The 26,087-nt window shown below is 48.7% G+C and overlaps 7 protein-coding genes across 7 annotated transcripts; 4 read left to right on the top strand and 3 right to left on the bottom strand.

The window, feature by feature from the left end:
- Positions 1–248: 248 nt before the first annotated feature.
- On the bottom strand, positions 249–1,675 carry VTN77DRAFT_3741 (uncharacterized protein; the record flags this gene model as incomplete). The annotated part of the gene is made up of 3 exons (XM_069419723.1): positions 249–545; positions 627–1,367; positions 1,430–1,675. The coding sequence occupies 3 exons, from the start codon at positions 1,673–1,675 to the stop codon at positions 249–251; spliced, it is 1,284 nt and encodes a 427-aa protein (XP_069278091.1).
- A 2,988-nt stretch (positions 1,676–4,663) lies between these two features.
- On the top strand, positions 4,664–6,401 carry VTN77DRAFT_3742 (uncharacterized protein; the record flags this gene model as incomplete). The annotated part of the gene is made up of 5 exons (XM_069419724.1): positions 4,664–4,938; positions 5,010–5,408; positions 5,464–5,550; positions 5,606–5,999; positions 6,060–6,401. 5 exons carry the CDS (start codon positions 4,664–4,666, stop codon positions 6,399–6,401), a joined length of 1,497 nt encoding a protein of 498 aa, XP_069278092.1.
- A 2,026-nt stretch (positions 6,402–8,427) lies between these two features.
- Positions 8,428–10,846, top strand: VTN77DRAFT_3743 (uncharacterized protein; the record flags this gene model as incomplete). The annotated part of the gene is made up of 3 exons (XM_069419725.1): positions 8,428–8,590; positions 8,645–10,492; positions 10,551–10,846. 3 exons carry the CDS (start codon positions 8,428–8,430, stop codon positions 10,844–10,846), a joined length of 2,307 nt encoding a protein of 768 aa, XP_069278093.1.
- Positions 10,847–11,181: 335 nt separating this feature from the next.
- On the top strand, positions 11,182–13,086 carry VTN77DRAFT_3744 (uncharacterized protein; the record flags this gene model as incomplete). The annotated part of the gene is made up of 3 exons (XM_069419726.1): positions 11,182–11,246; positions 11,323–11,400; positions 11,463–13,086. 3 exons carry the CDS (start codon positions 11,182–11,184, stop codon positions 13,084–13,086), a joined length of 1,767 nt encoding a protein of 588 aa, XP_069278094.1.
- A 5,326-nt stretch (positions 13,087–18,412) lies between these two features.
- VTN77DRAFT_3745 (uncharacterized protein) lies at positions 18,413–19,374 on the top strand (the record flags this gene model as incomplete). The annotated part of the gene is made up of 3 exons (XM_069419727.1): positions 18,413–19,006; positions 19,071–19,300; positions 19,359–19,374. The coding sequence occupies 3 exons, from the start codon at positions 18,413–18,415 to the stop codon at positions 19,372–19,374; spliced, it is 840 nt and encodes a 279-aa protein (XP_069278095.1).
- Positions 19,375–21,885: 2,511 nt separating this feature from the next.
- On the bottom strand, positions 21,886–23,098 carry VTN77DRAFT_3746 (uncharacterized protein; the record flags this gene model as incomplete). The annotated part of the gene is made up of 7 exons (XM_069419728.1): positions 21,886–21,974; positions 22,041–22,161; positions 22,214–22,354; positions 22,410–22,555; positions 22,642–22,796; positions 22,944–22,984; positions 23,090–23,098. 7 exons carry the CDS (start codon positions 23,096–23,098, stop codon positions 21,886–21,888), a joined length of 702 nt encoding a protein of 233 aa, XP_069278096.1.
- Positions 23,099–24,298: 1,200 nt separating this feature from the next.
- Positions 24,299–25,355, bottom strand: VTN77DRAFT_3747 (uncharacterized protein; the record flags this gene model as incomplete). Its single annotated transcript, XM_069419729.1, has 4 exons — positions 24,299–24,378; positions 24,441–24,569; positions 24,620–24,878; positions 25,062–25,355. The coding sequence occupies 4 exons, from the start codon at positions 25,353–25,355 to the stop codon at positions 24,299–24,301; spliced, it is 762 nt and encodes a 253-aa protein (XP_069278097.1).
- Between the last annotated feature and the right edge of the window lie 732 nt (positions 25,356–26,087).

A 26,087-nucleotide genomic window follows, 5' to 3' on the forward strand; every position in this document is an offset into this window, starting at 1 on the left:
GGGGGGGGGCGCGAATTCAAAAATCAAAAATCAAATCAAATCAAAGCGGGATATCATCGTGAATCAGATAAACAACAACCAAAGAGAAATAAAATAACAAAAATGACGACCAAAAAAAAATGACGACAACCATGCAAGGGTATATACAACACAGTATAGTACAGGACAGAACAGGACAGGACAGGAACGGACAAGTGCCAACAACAAAAAACTAATTACCAGAAATGAGAATCAGACAGAATCATAAATCAACGAAGAGGCTGAAAACAACTCGATGATGCTGCCGCCACCACTCTCTCCCTTTCCCTTGATTTCTCTCTTTCTCTTTCTTTCTCCTTCTCAAGCGCCCTCTTCCGCGCGACAATAATACTCTTCAACGCGCCCAGCCACTTCGCGAGGCTCTCCTCGTCCGGCGCGCAGAAGCGATAGATGGGTCTGTCCTCGGTGATGATTTGCAGACAGTAGGTTTTGGATCGCGAGACGGGGTCGATCTCTGCGGCGTTGATTACTTGAGACATGGGGATGATGCGGATGGCGCAGTATTCCTGGGACGAACTTGAGTTAGCCTCGTAAAAAACTAGGTTGTTGGTTGGGCAAGAGATGAGTGGATGGATGGTGGAACGTACCCTGTCATCTTTGTATAACGCCAGGCTTATCGGTCGCAATACGACCCAGACTTTCTTCCACTGCCGCACGCCTCGCTTGCTGCGTAGACATTGCAGATACCCGTGACAGATTACTCGTTCCTCATCGACGATCGCTCCCAGAGCCACATCACCAGGTCGCTTGTTGTCGCTATGAGGCTTATCTCCCTTCGGTAACGAGGTCGCTGACCGCTGCTGCTGTGTGCTGCTGCCCGGGGCATCTGACAGATCGGAATATTCCGTAACCTCATTCCCGGAGTAATCTTGCGAAAATGGTAGATTCCTGCCGCCCCGACCGAGCGATACCGTCCGGACCAGGTCCTGTGAGCAGGATGTGACGTCGTGATCGCCGTCGCCGACGTCTTCGTCGCTGGCCAGATGGTCATCCCCGTCACTGGTTATCCCGTAACCCCTGGACTTGGGCCTGCACTGGGCGAAAAACAGGGCCTCCTCTTCCTCGTCGATGCACATCTCGCTGCGAATCCGCTCGATCCAATCGTTCGCGTCCGGCTCCGACAGCGCCTGAAAACGGTAATTCTTCGACGGAGAGAAAACGCCAAAGACGTGGTCCCGGTTCGATCGAGGGGAATGGACGGCTGCGACCGCGGTCACCTCCGAGAGGGTTATCGACAAGCGGAGCATGGCCTCGTCTTCATCTTTGTAGACGGACAGCAGGTTCGGGCGGAGGACGAGATAGACCGGCTTCCATGAAGCTTTGAACGCCTGACAAGAAAAACAGAGCGCATTAGGCGAGACTCGTCTTGCAAAAGGAATGTTCAACTAACATGTCTGCTCTTGATCCGACAGTACACCTTCCCCCGCTTCAACACACGGTCGAACTCGAAGCTGCCATTCTCATTGACGGGTGAAAACGTATTCAAGTTGAGGTGTCCATTGCGATAGGTCGTGGATGGTGCATGCGACGGTCCTGATGGACTCAATGGTCGCGCGTTCCGGTCGGAGAGCTGAACCGGCTTGGTGGTCGGCTGCCCCGCGGCGGGAGATACGGGGACAGGAAGGCTCTGGGCCATCTGGACGCAAACGTGATGCAGAAGATGGCGAACCGCAACAAACAAACAACGGGTGGAAGATAATAATATTACTAGCGCAAAAATTCAGCGACTGTCCAAGGGATCCATAATCTATGGCGGAGACACAGCACAGAAAAGTATGTAGGTAGCCAACAGGGAAGTTTTTAAGGGGACGATAGGAAAAGGGGGTTCTGGTTGATCAAGGAGGTAGTGGTATCGATTCGCTAGTTAGTATGAAACCCCGATATATCGGAGGCGGCGGCCAACACTGCCTGTTGTCGCGAGTGGTCTCCATAAGACAGACACAGAGACAGCCTGGTTGATATTACCCCAGGCTTCGTGCTCCTCCTTGTGTTGGAGGTGGCGATGGAAGCAAGCCAGGTTACTGTACTTTCAAGCTTCACGGTTGTTTGGTGAGGGGCACAGAAGACAACCGACGAGTCCAACTCATCTACGAAGTGGTGCCTGGGGAACGGCCATGTTTACTGTTCGTGACTGGCTCAGAGTCCATACCACACATCTGTCCTCAGCTCTGCAACAACCAGTGAGGACGGCAGTTGTGTCCTGCCCCAAGCGGTGCCTGCAGGCGGTTGGTGTTCCAAATCCCCAGTGTGGATCGGCATTTTGCTTAATAATGCAGTACAGCACATCGATCAGTTCTTGTTTCATCTCAACCAGAATAATGCAAATCTACTGTGTGCACCAATGAGAGAGATGTGATGGCGATCTGACCAGTCTCCAGATCCTTCGTTTGGGGATTTCTTCAAGGATATCAACTGCCGATCCATGGCTCCCGCAGACTTTCTCCAAGTTCCCCTGCCATGGCAAGATCCCAGTTCCGGAGTCAAGCTGATCCTATTCTTAGCACTCGAATTTTCATTTGCCCCACCTCCATCTATGGATGTGTCTGTTCTAGAAGGCCAATTGCCGACATTGTTCACATCTAATCTAAGGCAGATGAAGTGCATCACAGCATGTCTACACAGGCATTACTGCACACCTGACTGAGACTGTCTTAAAATGTGCCAAATCGGCCTATGATGTTGATATTTCTGTTAAGCAGCAGGCAGCATCTCATTCTTCCAACATTCCTGCAGGAATCCTTAAATAGCAGTCAGTGAGTGTTGGCAATCACAGGGATTCTCACTGGGAGTGCTTTATTAAAGCTACACATCATCAGTTAGTTCTTTCTACACTAGGTGATTAGTTTGTACTCTGTAAACCTTCCTAGACAAAACTCTGATCACCCCGATTTGCTTGCAGCATCAGCAGGATAAATAACACCACCATGTCTTTTCTTACAAAGAAGAGAACAACAATAAGCATTGCTCATGTAGCCACAATGATATAATGAACACTTATAAACCCTTAGAGGAAGCAGTACAGTGACAAGCAGAGGAATCAGAGATCTGATTTGTTGCTCATCCCGTGTTGAGTTCGACACACTGATTCAGTATCGAGTACAGTGGTCCAGGGATAACAATCAATTCTCAGCTCCTCCTATTTAACCTACTCTACCAAGATGCTTGTTTGTTTTTACTAAGAAAATATCCTCCAAAACCATGAAACTGTTACAAGGCAGTGTAGATATGCTGTACAGTACTCCGTAGTGTTGAGTACTGTAGAAGGCCTTGAGCTGGCCTGGACTCTGTCACTAGCCAAAAGTGGACACGTGCCGACTGATCGAGAGTCGAGACTTCCACAGGTCGCGCCATGTTGTAATTTTGGTCACAGAATCGGTATCAATACAGTCCAGATGGAAGAGACAGCTCCTGGGAAACACAGCAACGACGACCATATGTTGTTGTCTGCAGAATTATCTGTCCTCTGTCAACTTATCTCTAACCTTATGGTACCTGCATAGAGCCTCATCTAATCACATCCCAGTCTGACCTGAGCTGATGTCCCGGATTCTTGTCCAGTCAGAGCGACAACTAATTTCATGACTAAACCTGCTACTACTATCATATTTGACCTCTACTTGTGCAATCCAGTCCGCTCAGAATATGATAAAGAGGCTGCTGCATGGTATATCGAAGCTGAATACTCCGTACTCCGTACAGATCTTCAGCTCCTCTCCAATCTAAAGGAGCTAATAGCCGGGCCACTGTTACCCCGTACTAACGGCGGTGGCAATAGCGTAATTTAATCTCAAAGCCTTCCCCCTCCTTCTGGGGCGCGCCTCCCGATTTCATCGATTCCGACCGCCGAGTCAGAGACTGGCTGACTGACTGACAGCCGTCCAAGTTGGTGATAATAATTTAACCTTCACGAACGTCAAAGAATAGGTTTACATTATTCAGGACAGGATACATACCTGTAATTACGGGCTAACCCCCTGGCAGCTGTGACAGTACGGTACGGGCTTGCCTTCTCTCGCCTAGCCCGTCTCGCTTGCGCATGCCTGGGGCTTGGCAGAGGCTTGGCAGAGGCTCTGGACGCTCCGAGTCTGTCACTCGGCGCCCGTTGACCCAGGCGTGCAACTCTTCATTGCTTTTCGTCCACCTAAACTCACCCTCTGCATTCTCTGGTCCTCCATACCATCGTCGCTTCCCATTCACGTTCCCCTTTCATCCTCCTCTTCCCCGCTGATGAGCTCGTCGACTCTCCCCCGCACGTCGTAGTCGACTCCTTTGCTACACGCTCGCCTGCATTGGATCGATTACTCTCTGGTCGTCCGTCGACCGAAGAGGAAGTCGGGGAGAAAGGAGGCATTCCCTCCAGCCGCTCGTTACACCATCCGCCTTCTACCCTCATCTCCGTCCTTTGCTCGTCTCCCACGCCATAGCCCTTGAGGCTCTTCGTCACGTCCGTCTGTCCTCTTAGTCTATTCGGTCGGCGTTTTCACCTTCTCGCGATCTGTCGGTATTTTTTTGGCCAGAGTTCTCTCGCTCTCGCTCTCCCCATCGTCGCGGGCCGATCGAGGTCCCGTTTTCGATCCTGACAGAGTGATTTCTTCTTGATCCGTCATCACACTCCTCCGCAGCCATGAGTATCATTCAACGGATTTTAAAGCGCCTACCCTCAACACCAGCGCTGCCGTCTGTGGAAGATGTGTCGCGCGAAAAGGGCCAAGTCGTGCCGAGGTTTGCCTTTTTCAGACGGCGGATACGGTTAAAGGGCAATTCGTCAATTTCAATACCGCTGGGATTTGTTTTGCTATTTCCATGCCTTGTAATCATCCTAATACTGCTTCTCTTCGTGAGGCATCCTTCCTCGCCAGGTCGGATGCTCATCCCAGCGGGCGCACCTCCCGCGATCAGGTTTGCAGATGCCTCCCTCATCTTCTTCCAAATACCAGCAACACTAACGCAGCTTGATCCTCGGTGAATAGAAAAATCAGCGAGGAGCATGATAAGGTCTTCGCCACCGGCTGCTTGAACATCGACACGTCCGGGCCCCGAGCCAACGCAGCTTTCGTTGTCCTTGCGCGAAATAAGGAACTTGAGGGCGTCGTTCAGTCCCTCAAGTCCATCGAGAGACACTTCAACCGATGGTGGCACTACCCTTATGTGTTCTTGAATGACGGAGACTTCGACGATAATTTCAAGGAAACGGTCCGCAACTACACCAGTGCTCCCGTGGAGTTTGGTAAGATCGACAGCAGTATGTGGGGCTTCCCCGACTGGGTGGACCATGAAGTCGCCAGGGAAGGCATCAGAAAGCAGGGTGACGCTGCAATTATGTATGGAGGAATGGAGAGTTATCACCACATGTGCCGATTCTACTCTGGGTGAGTCAAATCCCCCATCGGTTGGAAGGACTGTCATCACTGACAGTGGTTGCAGATTCTTCTACAAGCACCCATTGCTGCTGAAATACGAGTGGTACTGGCGACTGGAGCCGGAGATCAAGTACTTCTGCGATATCACTTAGTACGTATCCTGTCTACCCTCTGACGCCGCTCATTTTTCTGACCTTTCGACCCAGTGACCCTTTCATCAAGATGCAAGAGCACAACAAGACCTATGGTTTCACCATCGCTGTCAAGGAGCTCCGCGAAACGGTTCCCAACATCTTCCGGTATGCCTCTGCGTACAAGCGGAAGAAGGGACTGAAGTCCAAAGGTTTGTGGGAGATGTTCCTCGAGGATCCTTACCGTGAGGAGCAAAAGGACGACGCTCCGAAGGACGAAAAACTTCCGGAGGAAGTTCTCCCTGAGGGCATGCCGGAAGTCGACCCAGAAGCCATGGAAGGAGAGAAGTATAATATGTGCCACTTCTGGAGTAACTTCGAGATTGCCCGTCTGGACTTTTTCCGTAGCAAGGATTATGAGGAATTCTTTGAAATGATGGACCGGAGCGGAGGCTTCTGGATGGAACGGGTATGTGACCTCTCTAAGTGCGAATCTCATGGCGGTTTCCCAAAGCTGACTCTGATCCAGTGGGGTGATGCGCCCATCCACTCCCTTGCTGCCGGAGCTCTTCTTTCTCCCAAGGATATCCATTATTTCCGTGACTTTGGATACCGACACACTACCATCCAACATTGTCCCGCCAACGCACCGGCGCGGCAACTGCCTCGTATACCATACCTGGAGATGACGACAGAAGACGAGAAGAAGAGGATTGAAGAAGACGAGTACTGGGCTACTCCGGACCCCGTTAAAGAGAACGGTGTTGGCTGCCGATGCAAGTGTGATACCGACATTGTCGATGTTGAAGGCAAACAGGGCAGTTGTCTTGCCGAGTGGGTCCAAGTCGCCGGAGGCTGGGCATCTCCTTAGAAAAAAAAAGACAAAAGAGCCCACCCTTCCATTTTTTTTCGTTGTATCCATTTCGACATCTTGTTCCAATACCTTGTTTGTTGGACGTTGAGCATCGCTTGGGTCTCTCGTGGAGTTATTTACTCGGGCTCGCATGACCTTTTTCTTGTTTTTTGTTCGACCGGGGGGGTTCTTCCGGATGGCGTTGACGGATCAAAGGACTTCCCATTTTGAAGGAAGTCACGTGTGTCACCATTCTCATTGATATTGCCTAAATAACCATCTAGCGTGTTGTTTGTACGTTTCATTTGGATTGCTATTACCAAGTGTCCTGTCGCCTCGGTGCTCTGCTTTTGGAGAGGAGTAATGTCAGATTACGATTCGAGCTATACGGGGATCGCCACTGTCGCCCGGCAGGGTCTCCGTCCACATGCTTTATGATCACGTCAGAGGGAACGGGTGAGGCGAGTTTTCACAGCCGAGCTGTGGAGTTGGCTCGAATTGTTCCCGACCACTATACATATTATACACGGTTGCGACGACGCGATTTGATTTTGATCCTCGGGCCAGAGGTCGTTTTGTTTTTTTTTGACGGACTCGCCTGGTGGCCTCAAACAGGTCGCACGACGTGACCGCTCAATAGAAGGGACACCCTCGAGCAAGAGCAAGAGGGAAACGGTGGGAGAAGGGGAGAGGCCAGCGTTGCGACAGGACCGGAATTATCTTCTCTCATTGACTAATGCCTTTGCCAAAAGACTGCCCTCCTTTTTATTATAACCCCCGCCTTTATGTTATTTATTCTTCCCCCGTTTCTACCAGTTTTTCCCCCCATGAGATGTACATATTTTTCATGCTGTGAACACGCGCTTTCGAAACACACACAAATGCCCACGACGCAAATAACAGTTCGAGATCGACTGTCTATAGAGTACGGAATAATGTATTCCTGTTACGGATATCGATTTTACGTCCTCGACGATTATAATAGCAGCTTTTGGTTTCACTGATATCATTTAGGTGTATTTATAAGAAACGTGTATGAAACTCGTTTTTACTGATATGGAGCATCTCAAAAGCTGGATTTCATTGTATTATTATGCGTTTGCATCAAAGCTAACAGCACACAGACTCTGGCCACAGATCTGCATACATACTTCAAAGGATCTCCAGCCCCAATTCAACCCTATCCATGTAGTCAATTTCCCCAGATGTGGCAAGGGTATTCGGTATGCGTTTCTGTTATGATTTATCATCGCCCTTATCAATGGGTTACATTATCTCTGGCCATGCTAATTGGAGGTTCTAGGCAGTTAGCGTCACAGTTAACTAGGTTATCAGCAGGACCACTAATGCTGACGACTGCCGCATATCTATCCCGATGGGGGATTTTCTAACGACATCGGATTAGTTGCTGTACAGGCCACAAAGAACAGTTCTTTCCACCTGAAAAGTATACGGCAGGTTGCATAAAATCGGTAGCAACTAATCGACTGATGACGAATGGACTGTTATCTGTGCCTTGTCAACACACGGGGCGTTGTCACAAGACCTGCGCCATTGTCCAAAGAGAGAAAGTACTCTTTACTCTGTGATGCAGAACATCAATCATCAGGGCTCAGGCCCACCTCCACTCGAACGTCCAGATAGACAGGCAATCTGGATTCGACCCCGCGCATTTCTTTCTATTCTGGTCTTTGTTTAGTCTACCTGATCAGAAGCAATGCCTAACTACATGAGCTAAAACGAGTTAAGATAACACCCCACATCCTGTGAATTGCCTAACTAATTCATTGCTATCTGCGATAGGTGGAAACGGGGATGATTTTCTCCTTCCAGTTTGGGCCAGCGTCAGCTTGGCGAGATAAGGAGATATACATGGCAAAGCATGCTCGAGCGCGGATTATCCTAGTCCTTCCTTTTAATACGCGATGGATGAGCCCATTCGGTTTGCTCGGCGTCGTTCTTGTCATACCTACACTCAGCCTATCCCGCAGGGGTCACACAGAATTACTCTGGAGCTGGGCCGGCCTCTCATCCATTATACAAAATGTCTAAAGAACAAGAAGAACCAGGACCCAAGACGGTGACAGTGTCGGGAGATGCGGAAATTGAGCACGGTCGAATGGACGAGCTGGAGATCGACCTGGCGACCGTCCTGAAGGAGGAAAATGAGTTCTCGTATGAATCAGATCGATCTCCATTCCCAGAAGGCATGTCTCCATGCTTTTCCTTCAATGAGAAACTTTCGCTAATTGGTATCACAGTCCGAGCGGTGGTCCCTGAGGTTGACGACCCTGGCATGCCCGTCAACACGCTCCGGATGTGGCTTCTGGGCACGATTTTTACGATCGTCGGCTCTGGGATCAATCAGTTCTTTTCACTCAGATATCCCTCCGTGCATATTGTGGCGCTAGTCGCCGAATTGCTGGCATTTCCTTGTGGGGTATTTCTGGCAAAGACCCTTCCTTTGTGGACGATCAGTCTGGGACCCTTTGGTCGTTGGTGTATCAACCCGGACCGTCATTTCAACATCAAGGAGCATGCGGTGATCGTGATCATGAGCAACGTCTCGTTCGGCTACTACAGCGCCGATTCGACGAATATCATCCAGGCCGCCTCCTCCAAGTTCTACAACTTTGGCCTGAAAGCGGGGTTCTCGGTCATGGTCGTGCTTTGCGCACAGCTTCTTGGTTTTGGCGTCGCTGGGCTATCGGCCCCATGGATCGTCGAGCCAGCCAGCATCATCTGGCCCGGAGTGCTGTCAAACTGTGCGCTGCTCGAAAGCTTGCATTCCCGCGCCAATGCGGTTGCCAACGGATGGAAGATTTCTCGTCTGCGATTCTTCTTCTATGTCATGGCTGGTGCATTCGTGTGGTACTGGTTTCCCGGCCTGATCTTCACTGCGCTCAGCTATTTCACCTGGGTCTGCTGGATCGCCCCGAACAATCGGGTTGTTAACCATCTCTTCGGCATGCAGACGGGGCTGGGGCTCAGTCCCATCACCTTCGATTGGAGTCAGATTGCGTTCAATACCAATCCTCTTCTGTCTCCTGCCTGGGCCGCCCTCAACGTCTTCGTAGGCTTCGCCTTCTTTTTCTGGATCGTGGTGCCTTCGATCTATTATACGAATACGTGGTACACGGCGTACCTTCCTCTCATGACCGCCGACGTCTACGACCGATTTGGGGCAGTGTACAACACGTCCAGGGTTGTGAGCGCCGATAATACATTGGACATCGAAGCCTACAAAGCTTATTCACCTCCATATCTTCCTGCCACCTTTGCTTTCGTGTACGGTTTGTCATTCGCGTCCATTACCGCCGTTCTCACGCACGTGTATGTCTGGCATTCCGACGATCTTTGGGCGGCCCTCAGAGGTCGGTCAAAACTGGATATCCATGCGCGTCTGATGAGAGCATACAAGCGCACGCCGTGGTACTGGTACATGACGATCATCGTCATCATCACCGCCATGGCAATCGCGATGGTGGAAGTGTATGAAACCAAGCTGCCTGTGTACGGCGTGTTCTTGGCCTTGGTCATCCCGGCCGTGTACATGATTCCCTGCGGGATCATCGAGGGCATCACCAACGTCAACGCCAACCAGATCAACGTTCTCAGCGAGTTCATCGGGGGTTACATGTTCGCCGGGAAACCCCTCGCCAACATGGTCTTCAAGATTCTGTCGCAGGACGTGGTGGGCCAGGGGATCTACTTTGCCATGGACATGAAATTGGGACATTACCTCAAGGTGCCCCCGCGGACGCTCTTCTTCGCGCAGGGCTTTGCCACAATCCTGGGGGCCTTGACCCAGGCCGGCGTGACCATCTGGATGCTGGACAATGTCAACGACATCTGCGATCAGGATCAGTCGGATGGATTCAGCTGCCCGAACGGGCGGACGGTCTACAGCAGCAGCGTGATCTGGGGTCTGGTCGGGCCGGGCCGGTTGTATTCGGTGGGAAAGATCTACTCGTCCTTGAACCATTTCTTCTGGATCGGCGCGATCACCCCGGTTATCACATGGTTGCTATATAAATACACCAGGAACCCGTTCTGGAAGAAGATCAACTGGCCATTGATCTTTGTCGGGACGTACAATGTACCTCCAGGTAAGAAAGCAGCCCATCTCTCGTCGTCTAGAATGCGCGCTAATCCGGGAGACTTCAGCAACCGGGATCAACTACTCAAGCTGGGCCATCGTCAACTTCATCTTCAACCACTGGGTCAAGAAGAAGTTTTTCGCCTGGTGGTCCAAGTACAACTACATTCTGGCGGCCGCGCTGGACACGGGCCTGGCGCTCAGTGGCATCATCATCTTCTTTTGCGTCAGCTACCCTGGTGCCGTGTTTCCGAACTGGTGGGGGAATACCGTCTACCTCAATACAGCGGACGCGCAGGGAGTGCCGTGGAAGGATCTGCCTCCGGAAGGGTACTTTGGGCCGCCTAATGGGACTTGGACATAGGTGCAGTAGTTAGATGTATATATTCTAAGGCAGCAGACAGAGTAATTATATGGTTTATCATGTCGTCTGCCTCGATGACACAGTTTGTTTATATCTGGAGGACGCAGGCACGGTTTGCTTAATTGATAGGCGAAGTTGCGGGGAAAGCCGACTATCTCCGTTATCGTCCAACCACCTGCCTTGTTTGGTGCTGATCGCCATCTTCTACCTCGAATCAGGTCAATCAATCCATGATGCAGGGTGCAGCAGGCCAATGCATAGCTTAAAGCTATTTAGTCGAGAACAGACAAGCTAGAACGACGGTACTCTGCTCGATTGTAACCCAACAGAGGCCAATGGCTACGGTAGGATCGAGCTACGCCGACAGCTCTCTATTTTATCATCGTGCCTCCGCCCAGAAGTAAGTATGTACTGGCATCATATTCTCTGCTGTCATTCTGTTCTCGCGCCATGATCGTCCTAACGGTGCTGCTCAGCGTCTTGTCGCAGCCTGCCGCGGCGTTCAACAACCCTCCTGGCGTGGAGACGTGGTGCGGAAAGGCCTATTTACCAACGTATGTACGCCTGTTCAATCAACGGGAGTGTCTGGAACTCCATTGACAGAATACTTATATAGGAATGCATCGTTCCCACCCGGAGGATGGCTGGACGAGCCAACCCCGTCCTCTGAGCCTCTCCTGGACCTGCGCATTCGTCCGCGCATGAACCTCTACACAGCAGACGACCAATGGGGCTCGTTCACCGTCGACGCCGGTCTGTCATTCTTCAATGGGCAGCCATACTACAACAGCACCTACGACCAGGGCAATAATGTCTACAAGCCCTTTGACACGCTGTTCATCGACATCTCGGACGCGGACACGGGACTCGATCTCGTGTCGGGTGCCAACGTGAGTGTGAATTCGACGGCGAATGAGTTCACGTTCTCTTTGGCACGTCTGCCTCCACAGTTTTATCCCTATAACATTTCGATCACGGGTGCCTCTCAGGATGGCAACCAGTCCTACATCGCCCAAACCCAGCTCTACCGCCTCCCTGCACGGACGGATGGCGGCAGCGTCACCAAGCTGGACAGTCTCTACGGCGGCATGCTGGTCCAGGACTATACGAACGCCAATTCATCCACTTCGTGGACTCCCCTCTTTCCGTATTCCTTCTACGTCAGCTGGGATGGCTATTTCGACAATGCGCCGCAGAATGTGCAGAAATTCAAGGACCAGGGTTACAATATCGTGCATGTCGTCCCCGATGCCAACCTGCCCAACGAGGCGTTCAACTTCACCCAGTTCAACCAATTCCTCGATGCATGCGACGAGGTCGGTCTGTGGGTCATGTACGACATGCGCTGGACATATCTCAACCTGACCTCCGTCGAGGAGCAGGTGAACATGCTCAAGGCCCGGAAGAGCATGCTTCTGTGGTACACGGGCGACGAGCCGGACGGGCATGGCGATCCGCTCAATGCCACCAGGCTGGCGTATGACCTGATCAAGTCCCTGGATCCGTGGCATCCGGTGTCGCTCTGTCTGAACTGCTACAACTTCTACTACGCCGATTACTCTTCCGGCGCGGATATTCTGCTGTCGGACGTCTACCCCATCGCCGTCAACACAAGCTGGTCCGTCACTTACGGCACGGTGTGCAACACCACGTACGGATGCTGCGGCTGCGACGACTGCCAGGGGAACTTCGAAGACATCTCGACGCGCCTCGACCTGTTCGCACAGTATCAGGACTGGATCGGCGGGCCGCCCAAGACCCTCTGGGGGGTACCCCAGGCGTTTGGAAACGAATCCTTCTGGACGCGATATCCGACGGCCGACGAAGAAGTGACCATGACCCTGCTCAGCATCAACCACAACGCCAAAGGGATCGTCATGTGGAGCTACCCGACCGAGCCCGATCTCGAGGCCGTAACCAGCTCACTGAGCAAGGTCCTCGCTGCGCCGGAGGTAGCAGGCTTTCTTTTGGGTGCCCCGACCACGCCGTTGAAGACGGCTGGAGCGAACCGCATCGACGCCGCAGGGTGGCAGGTCGGGAAGCAGATGCTCGTCAGCATCTTGAATCTGGAGTACATCGATTTGGACGCGCAGGTCACTGTCTCACTACCTGTGCAGGCCACCTCCGTCAGCCAGGTTTTGTGGGGCGCTGCTGGCTGGACGGTGTCGGAGGAGGGCAATCTTGTGAAGAATGGCCTGCAGGGTTTGGAGGCGGATTTTCTGGTTGTAGGGTTGGAGTAGATGACTACTACGGAGTACATAGGTAGGTAGGTAGTCATATACATCCATACATACTTTACTCCGTACTCAGGCTAGGCATTGTACCTAATACCTTAGTGGGCTATGCTACCAATCCGTTTGCCCAGACCTAAGCTCAATTCACGCGTAGTAATATTTATTAAATTAAAATATCCTTGATGACTTCAATAAGCACTCTGTGCATGCATAAAGTACACTCCTCGCAGTCTCCCTGTGGAAACATACATTCGATGATTGATCTAGATGGATTCTACAAAGCATAAAAGAAAAAAGAGTGCAATCATTGCAAGACAAGACAGAATTGATTCAATTAATTTTCTTTCTTTCTTTCTTTCTTTCTTTCTTTCTTTCTTTCTTCCTACCTAGACCTAGACCATGTCGGATGGCTGAAGAGGAAGCAGCACCAGCAGCACGAGTAAGCAAGCAATAAGAAGAGAAGATGAAAGAGAGTCTAAAGACTTTTTTTTCTGTGTTGTTCTCTTCTCTACTCTATTATCCGCCTTGATCTTGATCTTGATCAAGGGTAGGAAGAAAGAAGCCTAAGCCTAAGCTTGAATGAATGAATTGAAGACAGGTTGGTCGAGCATAATAACTATGTAAGGGGGCAGGAACGTAGCCAGGTACCTGGGTAGTTGACTCTAACTATCTACCTACTTATCTACTTAGATATGTATGTACATAGGGAGTTGGTTATACTAGGTCACGCATGCACCTATATAGGTCTATATATAGGGTACAGAGCATACCTACTATATTATGAGCCGTCCAACCTGCTTACCTACCATATATGACCTCTTGGCCTTGGCTATGTTATATTATATCATTGTCTCAAGTAGCCAGATAACGGGCCTGTTTCCTCGTATGCAATTCCAATCGCATGGAATGCGGTGAATCCCTCCAGTAGTGTAAATGCTCTGTGTGTATGCTATTTGGCTTTGTTCTGCAAGAAAGAAAGCAAGAAATATAGCTACCTAATCCAGTCCTGCAGGTCCTGCCCATGTAATGTACTGTAGATATTGTGCCTTTCCAGACTCGAGTTGACTTGAGAAGAGCCAGCTGGCCTCAATTATCAATAGATTAAGAAGTGTCTTTACTTCCTGGGTATGCTTATCGACGAGGGCCTTTGTTTTGGAGTAGTGCAGCTGGATCTGAATAAATATAGGTTCTGCCCAACCATCCATCCATCGTCCATGGCACCAATAATGGGCCTCACTCAGGTCTTCAAATACAATACCCGTCGTTATGTTATGTTATGTTGTTGTTCATTCAACCAACCCTCTACCTCATTCGTACGTGCGTACTGTACATACCTTCGTACGTAAGAAGGTAGGCTGTTCACCTCGTCAGCCAGATCAGACCTTTTTGTTTCTATTTCTATTTCTATGCCAACCTACGGACCCTTCCTATTATTACTTTTCCCCCGCTCATCTGGATTCTTCCTGTTGGTTACTGTTACTTGTTGTTCCTTCATTCGGTCTCACACAGATCAAGTAAGTAACCAATAATAATAATGATCCATCCTCAAACGAGTCAGAGTCAGAGTCAGTAAGCCAGCAGCTTTCGTTCAATCCAGTCGCAGGTGTTTTGTTTTATACGCTGGGAAGGAGGTGGTAGGTAGGTAGGTAGGTAAGATTGGGGGCCGAGGGTCGTGCCCATGCCTGAGTACTTAACTTTCTTTCTTACTTACTATACTATACTATACATACCTGTCTGTATTCTGTAGCAGTCATATGCGTAGAGAGGAGCTATGGAGATTGTCTCGAGAGAAGAGAGTATGCAGAGAAATGGATAGACGGTGTTATCTTGCCTGTCGCTGTTTGTGTGGTCATAATCGAAGATCAATGCAATATAACTGAAGTATACAACCTAGATATGACGACAGTCTACCTATGTACATACATAGTTTGCAAAGTGAAGACGACGGGCATATCTTGGTACCTAATTCCTAGTGTAGGTACCTAGGTAGTTATTTAGGTACTTAGGTACCCAAGTGTTTCAGACTCGCCCTTTCAGTTTCATCTATACATAGCATCTTATCTCACCTCACCTCACCTCAGCACCATCAAGTGCAATAGAAGACTGCCTGAATATTTATCTATCAGTATCAGCATTATACGCCGCGTCATCGCCCCGCATTTGCCATCAGTCAGATGATCTGACCAAATGCGTATTCTGAACTTTGATGCCTGACAGGGATATCCTCTTCTTCCAACTTTCAGGGTCTTTTGATTGGTGAGACTGACCACTCTAGAGTCTCTAGTCCTTGCGGGGTATGCATGTCTGCATGTCTGGCTGCCTAAAGATTCAGCCAGTTGACTTGACTTGATTCTTGAACTAAACCTGAGCTAATAGCCGCAGCCTGCAGGTGGTCAGACTAGAGTCAGACGAATCGATTCATCCAGATTGCATGCTGATAGTCTGGCTGACTAGTAACTACTACTAACTACTGCTAATTGACTGGGGTCAAGGATGATATCAGGTCCAACTACGGAGAATAAAAACTTAATCGACGACCCTGCTTACTGTCTCCACATGCAGATACCACCAACCTTGATAACGTCTAACTCTGTAGGTATTATATTGATTAATTGATTGGGTTATGCCATGAGCCATGACTGACTGCTATTGACGCTAAGCTGGCTAAGCCATAAGCTAGCTTGACGTACTCCGTACTCTGCACTCCATACAGTCCGGAGTACTTCGTACAGCCGGATTCGGTAAATGAGCCGCTGACAATAATAACGACAACTATAACTACGGAGCATGGAGTATCGGAGTGGGGAGGGGAGGAGAGGGGTTGTTATCGGCAAATATTAGTTAGTGGTTTTCGATTATTTTTTTTTACAAGGGGAGATATGGAGCCCCTCTACTCCGTATAGTAGATACAGATTCAGTCCACCATAGCGCTCTTAGGGTAATTCATAAGCCCTTCTCTTTAGAAAAGGAATCACCCTCGAGAGTACGGTACAGTAGTACTACCGACACTCCTACCAGGAGAGGGGTTGTTATCCTCATGTCATGTCATATCATAACGCGTGGGGTCATTTGAGTTCCTTAATCTATCATGACCCACGGTATCCACCAGTATAATACTCCGTGTTATTATTATTACTTGCGCACACCGCACGGAGGAATGGGAATCGAGTGGAAGCAGTTGAAGATAGACAAAAAGCACGGGCATGCGTGGGATCATTCTGTTCTGACAACTACGTCAACGAACGGACCATCAAAGATATGAGCTTGTGGGTCTGTAAAGTTCTGTCGACTGCTGAGTCTGAGTAATTGATAAAGGAATTTTTTTCTTTTCTTATATATAAAAAAAAGGTATGCTTCGTGTAGTCATCTATCTCCCCATTTATTCCATCTCAGCGTCTATTGTACAGTACGGCCGTATAGAGTTCAGAGTCATTACTCCTAATTTACTGGAACGTCATGATCGATTGACCTCAGCAGGAAATAGTAAATGGCGCAAAAGATGAGAGACAAGTACTGTGGAGAGACAAGTGACTGTCGGTGTAGTTGATTTTAGTTCTGACAGTGTCCACGGTCCACCGGAATATGTCTTAGTAGCCTCTTAGGATGACCGACTACGTAGGGCCCACGGATAACCACTCAATCAGTCGGTCCCAGACTGTTGGTCTTTGGTCATACAGGTCAGAGTTCGCATGTCATGCTGACGTGGTGAGTCACCGACTCGGTGAGTCGGTCTGAGTGTCTTTTTTTTTTACTAACTACGGAGTACTAACCTAATCGCCTAGGTAGATAGACTACACTACGGAGTAGATGACTAGTCCAGACGGTATAAAAACGTTGATTCAACTAACTCGTTAGTACTCCGTACGGTTGGTAAGATCCAACATCTCTGTAGGCTGAGCTCTCAGGGAAGTTTGACTTTTGACAGTAAGGTTCACGGTGCACCTGTGAGGTTGTGAAAATAATTAGTCCACCATTCGGAATCAGCTCTCCGATGCGATGCGATGGGCAGGGCAAGAGAAAAGCTTATTCTAATTTTTCTTGCAGATTCGGTTGAAAATGAAAATTTGAATGGCTAGACTCGCGGCTGATCATTTCCTCCGGAGTTACCCTAGGCTACTCATAGGTGGTTTCAGGGTGCTGGGCGACAGTTGAAACACGCCTGAAACTTAGGCAAGCGCTATTAATATCCGACGCGCAGCGAAGAATGTGCCGCAACATGGCAACCTCTTCTGCCAATTGCAGAGTTGCACTGCCGCTGTGATCTTCGCAGTGATCATGGTCAGATTCTCTCTGCTGAGTCTGCTATAGCCTCTGTAGGAAAGAGTTGTCTCTGTACGGAGTACTCTGATGAATTGCCCTTCCCTCCTACGCCTTTCTACAGTAGGAAATGGCGGCACTCTCACATTGCTGTTTGTTAGGGTCCTCCGTTGATGATGTCCATGGTTCCCTGTGGGCCTGCAGGCGGAAAGAATATTCTTTGGGGCTTCTAGACCGTTTCAGCTTGCGCCAAGGGGGAATTCTGCTGACCGCCGCGAATGGCCGTGACGTTTGGCAGTCTTGGCGGGGCGATCGGTCATTCTGAAACGCCCAGCCACAAATTCCCCTAGAAAGGAACAATCCCTGCGCTCCTATTGGCTGGCGAGATTAGCCTCGTGGCAGAACAAAGAACCGGCAAGGAGAAAGCCTGGAGAGCAGGCACAACCGGCATCCTTTGTCTCCCACCTACCGGGCTGCTGTCTGCATAACCTTCCGTCCTGCAGGGCTGTGGAGGCGCAGTGAAATTTTAAATTTTATCATGTTTGCGCGTGGAGGCGCCCGCAGGACCCCGTTGATCCCCCATGCCAGGCATAGCCCGAAATTAAGGGGAAGATTGAAAGGAAAAGGAAAGAGGTCACCCGGCAGGCAGAGTATGGAGTAGTGACCATCCACCGTAGCAGTGATATTCAATTTTAGGAGACCAAATACGACGTTGGCAACAGTCGATCATTGAAACAGCTTGTCATTTGCTTTGTTCGAATTCACTGCTCAGGGATTCTGCCGATTACTTGCAACGCCTCTCTTAGCGCTGCTAGTGACTTGGCTGCAGACCGGGGTTCCCAGATCCGCCCACCACCCGCAAAGTTAACTGTTAACATCGCATCCTCGCTAAGTGACTAACCTGTCCACAATCAACCACCTCAGCTGCCAGCCTGAAACACTGCGTACCACAGACCGGGGTCCGACCTTGTCGTCATCGACCGACTGTCACTGTTTGCCCTTTGGAACGTTCGCTCTCTATAAAAATAAGCGCGCCCGTCCCCCTTCTCATACAGTCTTCTTCCTCCCCTTCATCATGTCCACTGCTCAAGAGGAATTCGATCGCCTCTTCAACCACAAAGAGAAGCTTCGCGGTCATCCAGAAGACCGCGACAACTCTGACGAGTCGTCTTCCCACTCCGACGCCGACGACCAGAACAACCACTACGTCCATTCCGACGACGACTCTGACGACGAAGACTACAATCATCGACCCGCCAACATGGTCTCCAGAACCGCCGCTTACACCGTGCCCTCCACCGTCTTCGAGGCCAACACGGGCCCCAAGGGTGTGATCGCCGACGCACAGTCCTTCGAACGGGCCCGCAAGCGCTCGTTCCGTCGGACTCTGCTCAGTGTCGCCGGCCTGGACTCGTATTCGAAGACGCCCAAGGCCGAGACACGTTCGCAGAAGGAGAATTCCCCCAATGACGACATTGATGAGGAAGAATTCATGCGTCGATGGCGGGAGACGCGGCTGAAGGAGCTGCAACAGCAAAGCCAGCGGAAACCCAGTCCGAGCAAGAGGGTGTATGGAGATGTTCTTACCGTTGATGCTGCGGGGTACCTGAACGCAGTTGAACGGGTTGCATCAGATACGGTGGTTGTCGTCTGCATCTATGATCCTGAGGTATGTTGACTGACTGCTGCCCCTGACTTTTTTTTTTGTTGTTCATACTGACTGGTCTACGCAGTCCGCCCTCAGCGCCCAAGTCGAAGAAGCCCTGACCGTGATTGCGCGGAAGCAGGTGACGACGCGGTTCATCAAGCTGCACCATGAGATCGCAGAGATGAACCACATCGACGCGCCGGCTCTGCTGGCGTACAAAGGGGGAGATGTCTTTGCCACGATTGTGGACATTCCCCGGCAGCTGTCTCGGGGGAGCGAGATCGATGCCGACAGCATTGAGAACCTGTTGCAGCAGTATGTCTTGCCAGTGTCCTTGTGAGCAGGGACCCGACGTCTAACGTTGTTTCTTTAGGAACGGCGTCTTCTGATCAATCATCTCTCTTCTACCATTCTATTCTAATCGTATGCATACGCCGCTTTCAACATCATTTAATAGACGACGGTTTCTATCTGTTCTGTCTGAGGCGCTGGCGCATTGGGTTCCGACTTTTCAGTTCATCGCAGCAAAGAAGTTGGGATTTTGATTTGGATCGGTTCGTTTGGGTTGCTTAGACTAATGGTCTTCACGAGTCGCGTTGGAAGAACGAAAGAACTCAAACTCCAACAAACGAAAAGCTCGATTCGATTGATGGGATTGATTGACTGACTGGTTATGCCGGCTGACTTCTTCGGAAGTATTTCATTGACTGATTGACTGATTACATGTCTGCTTACGCTTGTTTGTCTTGATTCGAGATATCCCCCCACTGTTCCTGTTCCAGTTGTTTCATTGTGTTGAGTCGCTGTCATGTCTGTTTTCTTTTTCTTACATCTATTTTTCTTATCTAATCATGGAACTTCGATCGACTGACCCAGCCAGGCCCGTGTTTGCTTTCCTGCAGCTGGCTTTGCAGGTAATAAGACAGGCTGTGTGCTCTGGAGTCTGGACTGAAGTGAACATTTTCTTCTCATGTCATTTTCATATCATATCACGTTGCTAATTGTTTGTTTCTTTCGGAGGCACAAGTGTAATTTTAGATGAACGAATATCTCGTCTTTATTCTATCTGTCTGGCTGTTTATCTATTATCTGTCTTTGTATCTGCGTTTTTATCTCACATTTTTTCTCTTGATCAGGTATTGCAATTCATACATACATACTACATACACAGGTACAGTGCATTACACGCATACAATTCTTTTCTCTTTTCCTTCTTGGATTGTGTTGATATGTTAGATTTGATTGATTTAAATTTAAGCTATTAATAGTTGGACCAAAATCAAGGTTGTCAGTCCTAAGCTTAAAAGAATGAGAAAGAATCCTCAACTTCTTATTTCTTTCATCTTATTGATAGTTCTTACTGTACTGTATGTCATATGACTATGCTTGGTTGTGACTTATATGTGTACTTACTGACTTGATGAAAGCATACCAAGGATATAACAAGGATAATAAATCCGAATCAACGATACCTACCTAGGTAACTAAGTAACTACGTAACTGTCGATGCCAAGCAGATCTGCCCACTAAGTCATCATCACATCAGTGTAAGGGCTTCAACCCTGTAAGACATCCAGATAATAGATGTTCTTTTATTTGGTCTAGAAATTCATGGGAATCAGCCATATTTTTGGTTCGGCTATATATAAGAAGCCCCCTTCCATCTGACCCTGAAATAGATAAGATATCCCTAATTATTTTGTTTTTTTTTATTATCCATCTTCCTTAGTTGGTTATCACTCAGTGATCATGATTCTATCTATCTATAGGAAAAATTTGATTTCATTTTGACTCACTCCCTGCTTCCCTGCTCTTTGTTCGCTCTAATGAAAAAAAAAGTGTCTGTAGTATATCGCTGACAGTATAACTAGGTAACTAGGTAATAGTAATAAGTAACAAGTAATAATCTCGAAGGCTTTTAAAAAAAAGCTAATAAGCAAAGCAATTAATAATTGTTGGTTTTTTTTTCCAGATTCGAGATCGAATTTCGAATTTTGGATTTGGATTTTGATTCGAATTCGAAATGAACGAACGAACGAAAGAAAAAAATAAAAAAATAAATAAAATAAAGAAATGGTTTCCTTCTCTCAATCCATGTCAAGTTCCTTTCCTTCTTCCTTGCGTCCCTCCAAGTGTGATTGATATCAGATTGGTGGTATCAATCTCAAGTCAATCGATCAGTTATGACATAATTGCAATCGGTTATTTATTTATTATTCCATCCATTGCATTGCATTGCATTGCATCTCATTTCATTCATTCCAAGGGTTCAAAAAAAAAGGGGGAAAAAAAAGGGAAAAAAAAGCTAATATAAATGAACAAAGCAAAGCAAAGCAAAGCCAAGCAATTATTTATTGGTCTTTTTGTTTCTGGTCGTCAGTTATTCAAAATCTCAGTTTTCTTTTTTTAATCACTAAGAGTTAGATTACATTTTCACCACACTGAGATTGGATTTTTGATATTAATTAATTCGAACGAACGAAGAAAGAGATGACAAAGGAAAAAGAAATGTGTTCTTTCTCCAAAGTCAAGTCAAGTTCCTCCTTCCTTGCCTCCAAGAGGTGATATCGGATTGGTAATATAAGTCAATCAATCGATCAATTCTTTCTTTATTTATTTATTCCATTCATTCCATTCCATTGTAAGAGTTCAAAATGGGGGAAAATGGGGCATAGATATGCAACGCATTTGCATGCATGCCCTTTTCCTTTCTTTTCCTTTATTCGTTTGTTGGTTGGTTCATCGTTCGTTCGCTGGTTCCTTCCTTTCATACATCAAGTGAGAAGAAGAAAAAAAAGGGTTAAAAGTAAAAAAAAAATACATAAAATCGCACTGCACTTTCCCAACGTAGTGCCTCTTTTTAATTTTTTATATTTTTTTTCTTTCCGAGTGTTGTCTCCTCATACAACACCCTTCTCCTGCACAAAGTCCCACAGCATCTTGATGAGATTATCGGGGAGTGTGTACAGGTCAACGTGGAATTCGCCCTCTGTTGAAAAATTAAATCAATTAGCTTGGTTCCTCTGCAGTGCCAAGGTTGAGTGCTGCTGCTTACGTTCAACATCATTCTTGGTATACGAGTCTGGCGACTTGTTGTCGTGCACCATCTGCACCACCTGCAGCAGATCGTCCTCGCCAAGCTTCTGAAGACCGTCCGCCAACTTGTCCATGTCCACCTGCGAGGATTAGCATTGCTGTACCGGTCTACCTTCATGCAGGAACACTCACGTTCTTCTCTACTCGCTTCTTCTTCTTGGCGCTCTCTTCCCCCGTCGCGGTGCGCTTCGTCTTGAGGCCATTCTCGTCTCCGGGCACAGGACCCGATTCTCGCAGGGCGGCTAGCAAAGCGGGTTTGGGGTTTTTGAAATTCTAGAAGCAAAACATGAGTGAAGCTATTTTCTTATAATCGCGATCAGCCACTTACAATGACATGTTTCGACTCATACCGAGTCGCTTGAAAGTTCAGGTCGTGCGTGATGTGGTGTTCCTTGTCGGGAGCGAGGAGGCTAATCGTCATGTCGAATTCACCCCATCCTTCTTCTTCGATCCGGAAGGGTGGGTTCTTGAAGGCTGTTATAAGAAAGACAGACATCAGTCAATGCGCGAATTTCAACTCAAGCAATCTTCTTGCGTATTTCACGCGATGACAGACATACTCTGAACAGCTCGGTCGCCAAAACTGGGATGTAGCCTGTACGTGACCTTGTCAAACAGGTTGGCAGGCACTTGCTCGCCATGCTCGTTCAACAGGTAGATCTCAATCCACCATCGTCGAAGCGGATACCCTTCTACGCCGGAGTCCTTGCCCTCGCTGCAAGAATTTATCGAATTAGCACGGGCTCAATTGAATCAAAATCTAAACAGAAACATGCGCGACGCGACGCGACGACTCGGCGGGAGGAAGAGGGGAGAGGGAGAACGCGGGCGTATCACGTCGACGTAGTTGACAGGGACATACACGATATGCTGCTCCGTCACCAACTTGATTGTTCTCTTGACCTGTATTCACCAGATGTCAGCGTCAGTCGCGACACGAGGGCAGTCAGCGAGAATAGGGCCGCGCAACTCCTTCCTCTCGCGACAGAAGAAGCGAGAAACACTCACGTCAGGCATTTTGGCAGATCAATCGGTAGAGACGACCTCGTCCCTGCGCAGTAGCAGTAGTAGTAAACTAACTAACTCTCTCGTCTCGTTTCGTCTCCCCCTGCCCTCACAGTAAAGTAACCTCTTTCTTTCACTCAAAGAGGAACTGAACTCTCCAAAGCAGCAAGAAGCTGGAGTGGAGTGATGCTGCAGGGTCGCGTCTGTCGTGTCTGTCGTGTCGTGTCTCGAAGGGCAAGTGAGCGAATGGTTAATAATTCAACCGAGGTGGAAGTAAAGTAAAGTAAAGTGAAGGTGAGAGTTGCAGCGAAACAATGCGCGTCGTTAGTTACCTAGTCAGTTGAGCCGCTGTGCTAGGTGAAGGACGCCAGTTGGTAGGTTGGTAGGTAGTAAGGTACCAGGTAGGAGGTAGTACTCTGAGTACTCTCTTCCTACTGGGTCCCGTAGCGGGGTCGGTTCAGTTGCTCTGCTTCTGCGCGATTGATTGATCGGCGGGACCCCATCGAGACAACCCCAGCTGTACGTATGGATATCTACTCAGCCCTATGACATGCAGACTGTGGATAGACGACCAGTAGGGACAAATTATTATTATTCCTGAATCTGGCATTTTCTTATTTTTTTTTAAAAAAAAATTTACAAAAAGCAGACTATATATGGACCATTTATGGAGCAAGGAAATAATCAATCCTAGCTACGTACTGTACATCTGTACTCCGTAGAAGAATTCAATACCCAGGATTTTTTTTCTCGTTCATCAAGCGATATGTGCATTTCGTGCATGCTATAAATTCGAATGATATGATATCTTCGATCGTGACGTTCTAGACTAGAAAATAATAATAATAATCTACCTACCACAACCGCCAAATGTCCATCCATCCAAGCAAAAAGCCACACCTGAACGAGAAGAAATCACTTCACAGGTGCGCCGCCTTGCCTTACTGTCAAGTCTCATCACGTCACGTCACAGGATCCCACACGCGTGCGTCGAGATCAACATCCACATATCTGCCGTCTCGTGTGCGCCGTAGCATGGTGTTGTATTGTGCTGGATTAACGAAGGGGTGGTGTTACTGGTGTACGGAAAAGAGGAGGGGAAACGGAGCGGGCTGGAACAGGGGGAAGGGCCGGTGGCAGCTGGAAACACTCTTTGTGTTGGGTTGAAGAGACTGCGCCATTCTCATATATTTTATCGGCAAGGCCGGTCGCTCATGAGGCCTGGGCCTGGGCGAAGAGCTTCTCGTTTTCTTTCTGAGCCTTCTCGAATGCTTCCTTGAAGAGTTGGGCATCTTTAAGAAAAATAATCATTAGCGCAATCCCCAAAATAAAGCATGTTTACGTCGAAACTCACTCTCGCTGTTGGCGAAACGAATCGCCAGAGTCTGGGCCTCGGGCTCACCCTCGCTGACATCCGCGGAAGTGTTCCACACCCAGCTGCGGTCACTGCCAACGTTGGGGGAGAGCTTCATTTCCGGGACAACTGGAAAGAGTCAGCCTTGAACATCTCTTGCAGCGAGACGGGCGACATACTGTAGTGGTTGGCGCAGACCTTGAGGGTCTTGTCTCGTCGCATCACCAGACGGGTCTTGTGGTTTTCCTTGTGCTTCAGCAGTCTCACATCACCGGTACCACGCTCCTTCCACTCTTTGCTCTCGCGGTCGAATCTGAAAAGCTTCGCGCGCATCTTGAAAACCTGCTCCTCCATCTCCTCGTTGGTCTTGGTCTCGACCTTCTCGGTCAGGTGGATGACAGGCTCGAAGTGGACGTCGGGGGATTCAGGGGCCTCATCCTGAAGAACGGTTAGACCAGAAAACAATAATAGATTTAGATTGCGAAGCTGAAGTAGACGAAACAAGAGAGGTCCTCGACCGATAACCCCTCCCCCGCAATAGGCCTTTCGACCCTCTCTTTATCCAGCGCAACAGAACAGGACAAATAAATCAAAACCCGTAGCAAAAATCTAATAACTCACCTCTTCCTCAGCCTTCTGGGCCTTGGAGGAACCAGACGGCTCATCGACCTCCTCAGGCTCCTCCTTCTTCTCCTTCTTGGGACCGCCACCAAACATGGAGAAAACATTGTCGGTGGTCTTGGCCGCCTCAGCAGCGGCATCAGTCGCCTTCTCCGACACAGTTAACTTCTTTTCCTCCTCTGCGACCGTCTCGGCAGGCTTCTCAGCCGCAGGGGCGGTCCTGGTGGCCGCCTGTACGCTCTCCGCAGCGGTGGAGGCGGGGTCAGGCTTGTTGGTCTCAGTCACGTCAGACATGGTGGTGAAGGGAGTTTGCAGAGATGCAAATCAAAAACGATAGATGAAAAGAGATCCACGGATAGATTTCCTGTTTATCTAAAAGAGACAGATAGATAAGAATCAGGATGGGGGTTTGGTTGGGAGATTGGGGGAATTTTTTGTGCAAAGGAGGAGTGTTTTGGCTGCCGCCCTAAGAAAAAAGGTGGGGAGGGGTCGCGCGTGCCTGATAGTAGGCTCTGCACGCTCAGTGGCGGATCTTGCCGCCTGCTGCAAGTACACGACGGAGTACATAATTTTCATTCTCTCGAATAGACAGCATGTAGATATTGTTGTGAAATATTTTCATGAAATGCTGTCTATTCTTGTCCAAATTATATCTTCAGTCCAGTTGCAACAGAGATACCACTGCAGACTGAGAAGAGTCTTCCATCTTTGTTACTGTTACTGCAAGTCTCGATACTGAATCATCGAATAGAAAAAAAATTACTGTATTGAATAAGAAAGTACATTTCTCTCAGTAGGATTCGTCTTGCTCGTGTTCGCCACCCTCCTTCTTTAAACCCCCCAATAATGAAATGCAAACAGACAGGAAGAGGGGAATAACCTGGCCGGTCATAATAGATAGATAGAACATCATCGTTCCGCCGTCGTCAAGAACATATGGTTCCGGTAATCGCTATCCGCCTATACCCAGTTATAGTAATCCTTGCTTACCCGCCTTGTCCTCAAACCCAAAGATCCAAACCCTAT

The sequence above is a fragment of the Rasamsonia byssochlamydoides genome (assembly GCF_041956645.1).
Source record: "Rasamsonia byssochlamydoides strain NRRL 3658 unplaced genomic scaffold VTN77scaffold_27, whole genome shotgun sequence".
Taxonomy (NCBI): domain Eukaryota; kingdom Fungi; phylum Ascomycota; class Eurotiomycetes; order Eurotiales; family Trichocomaceae; genus Rasamsonia; species Rasamsonia byssochlamydoides.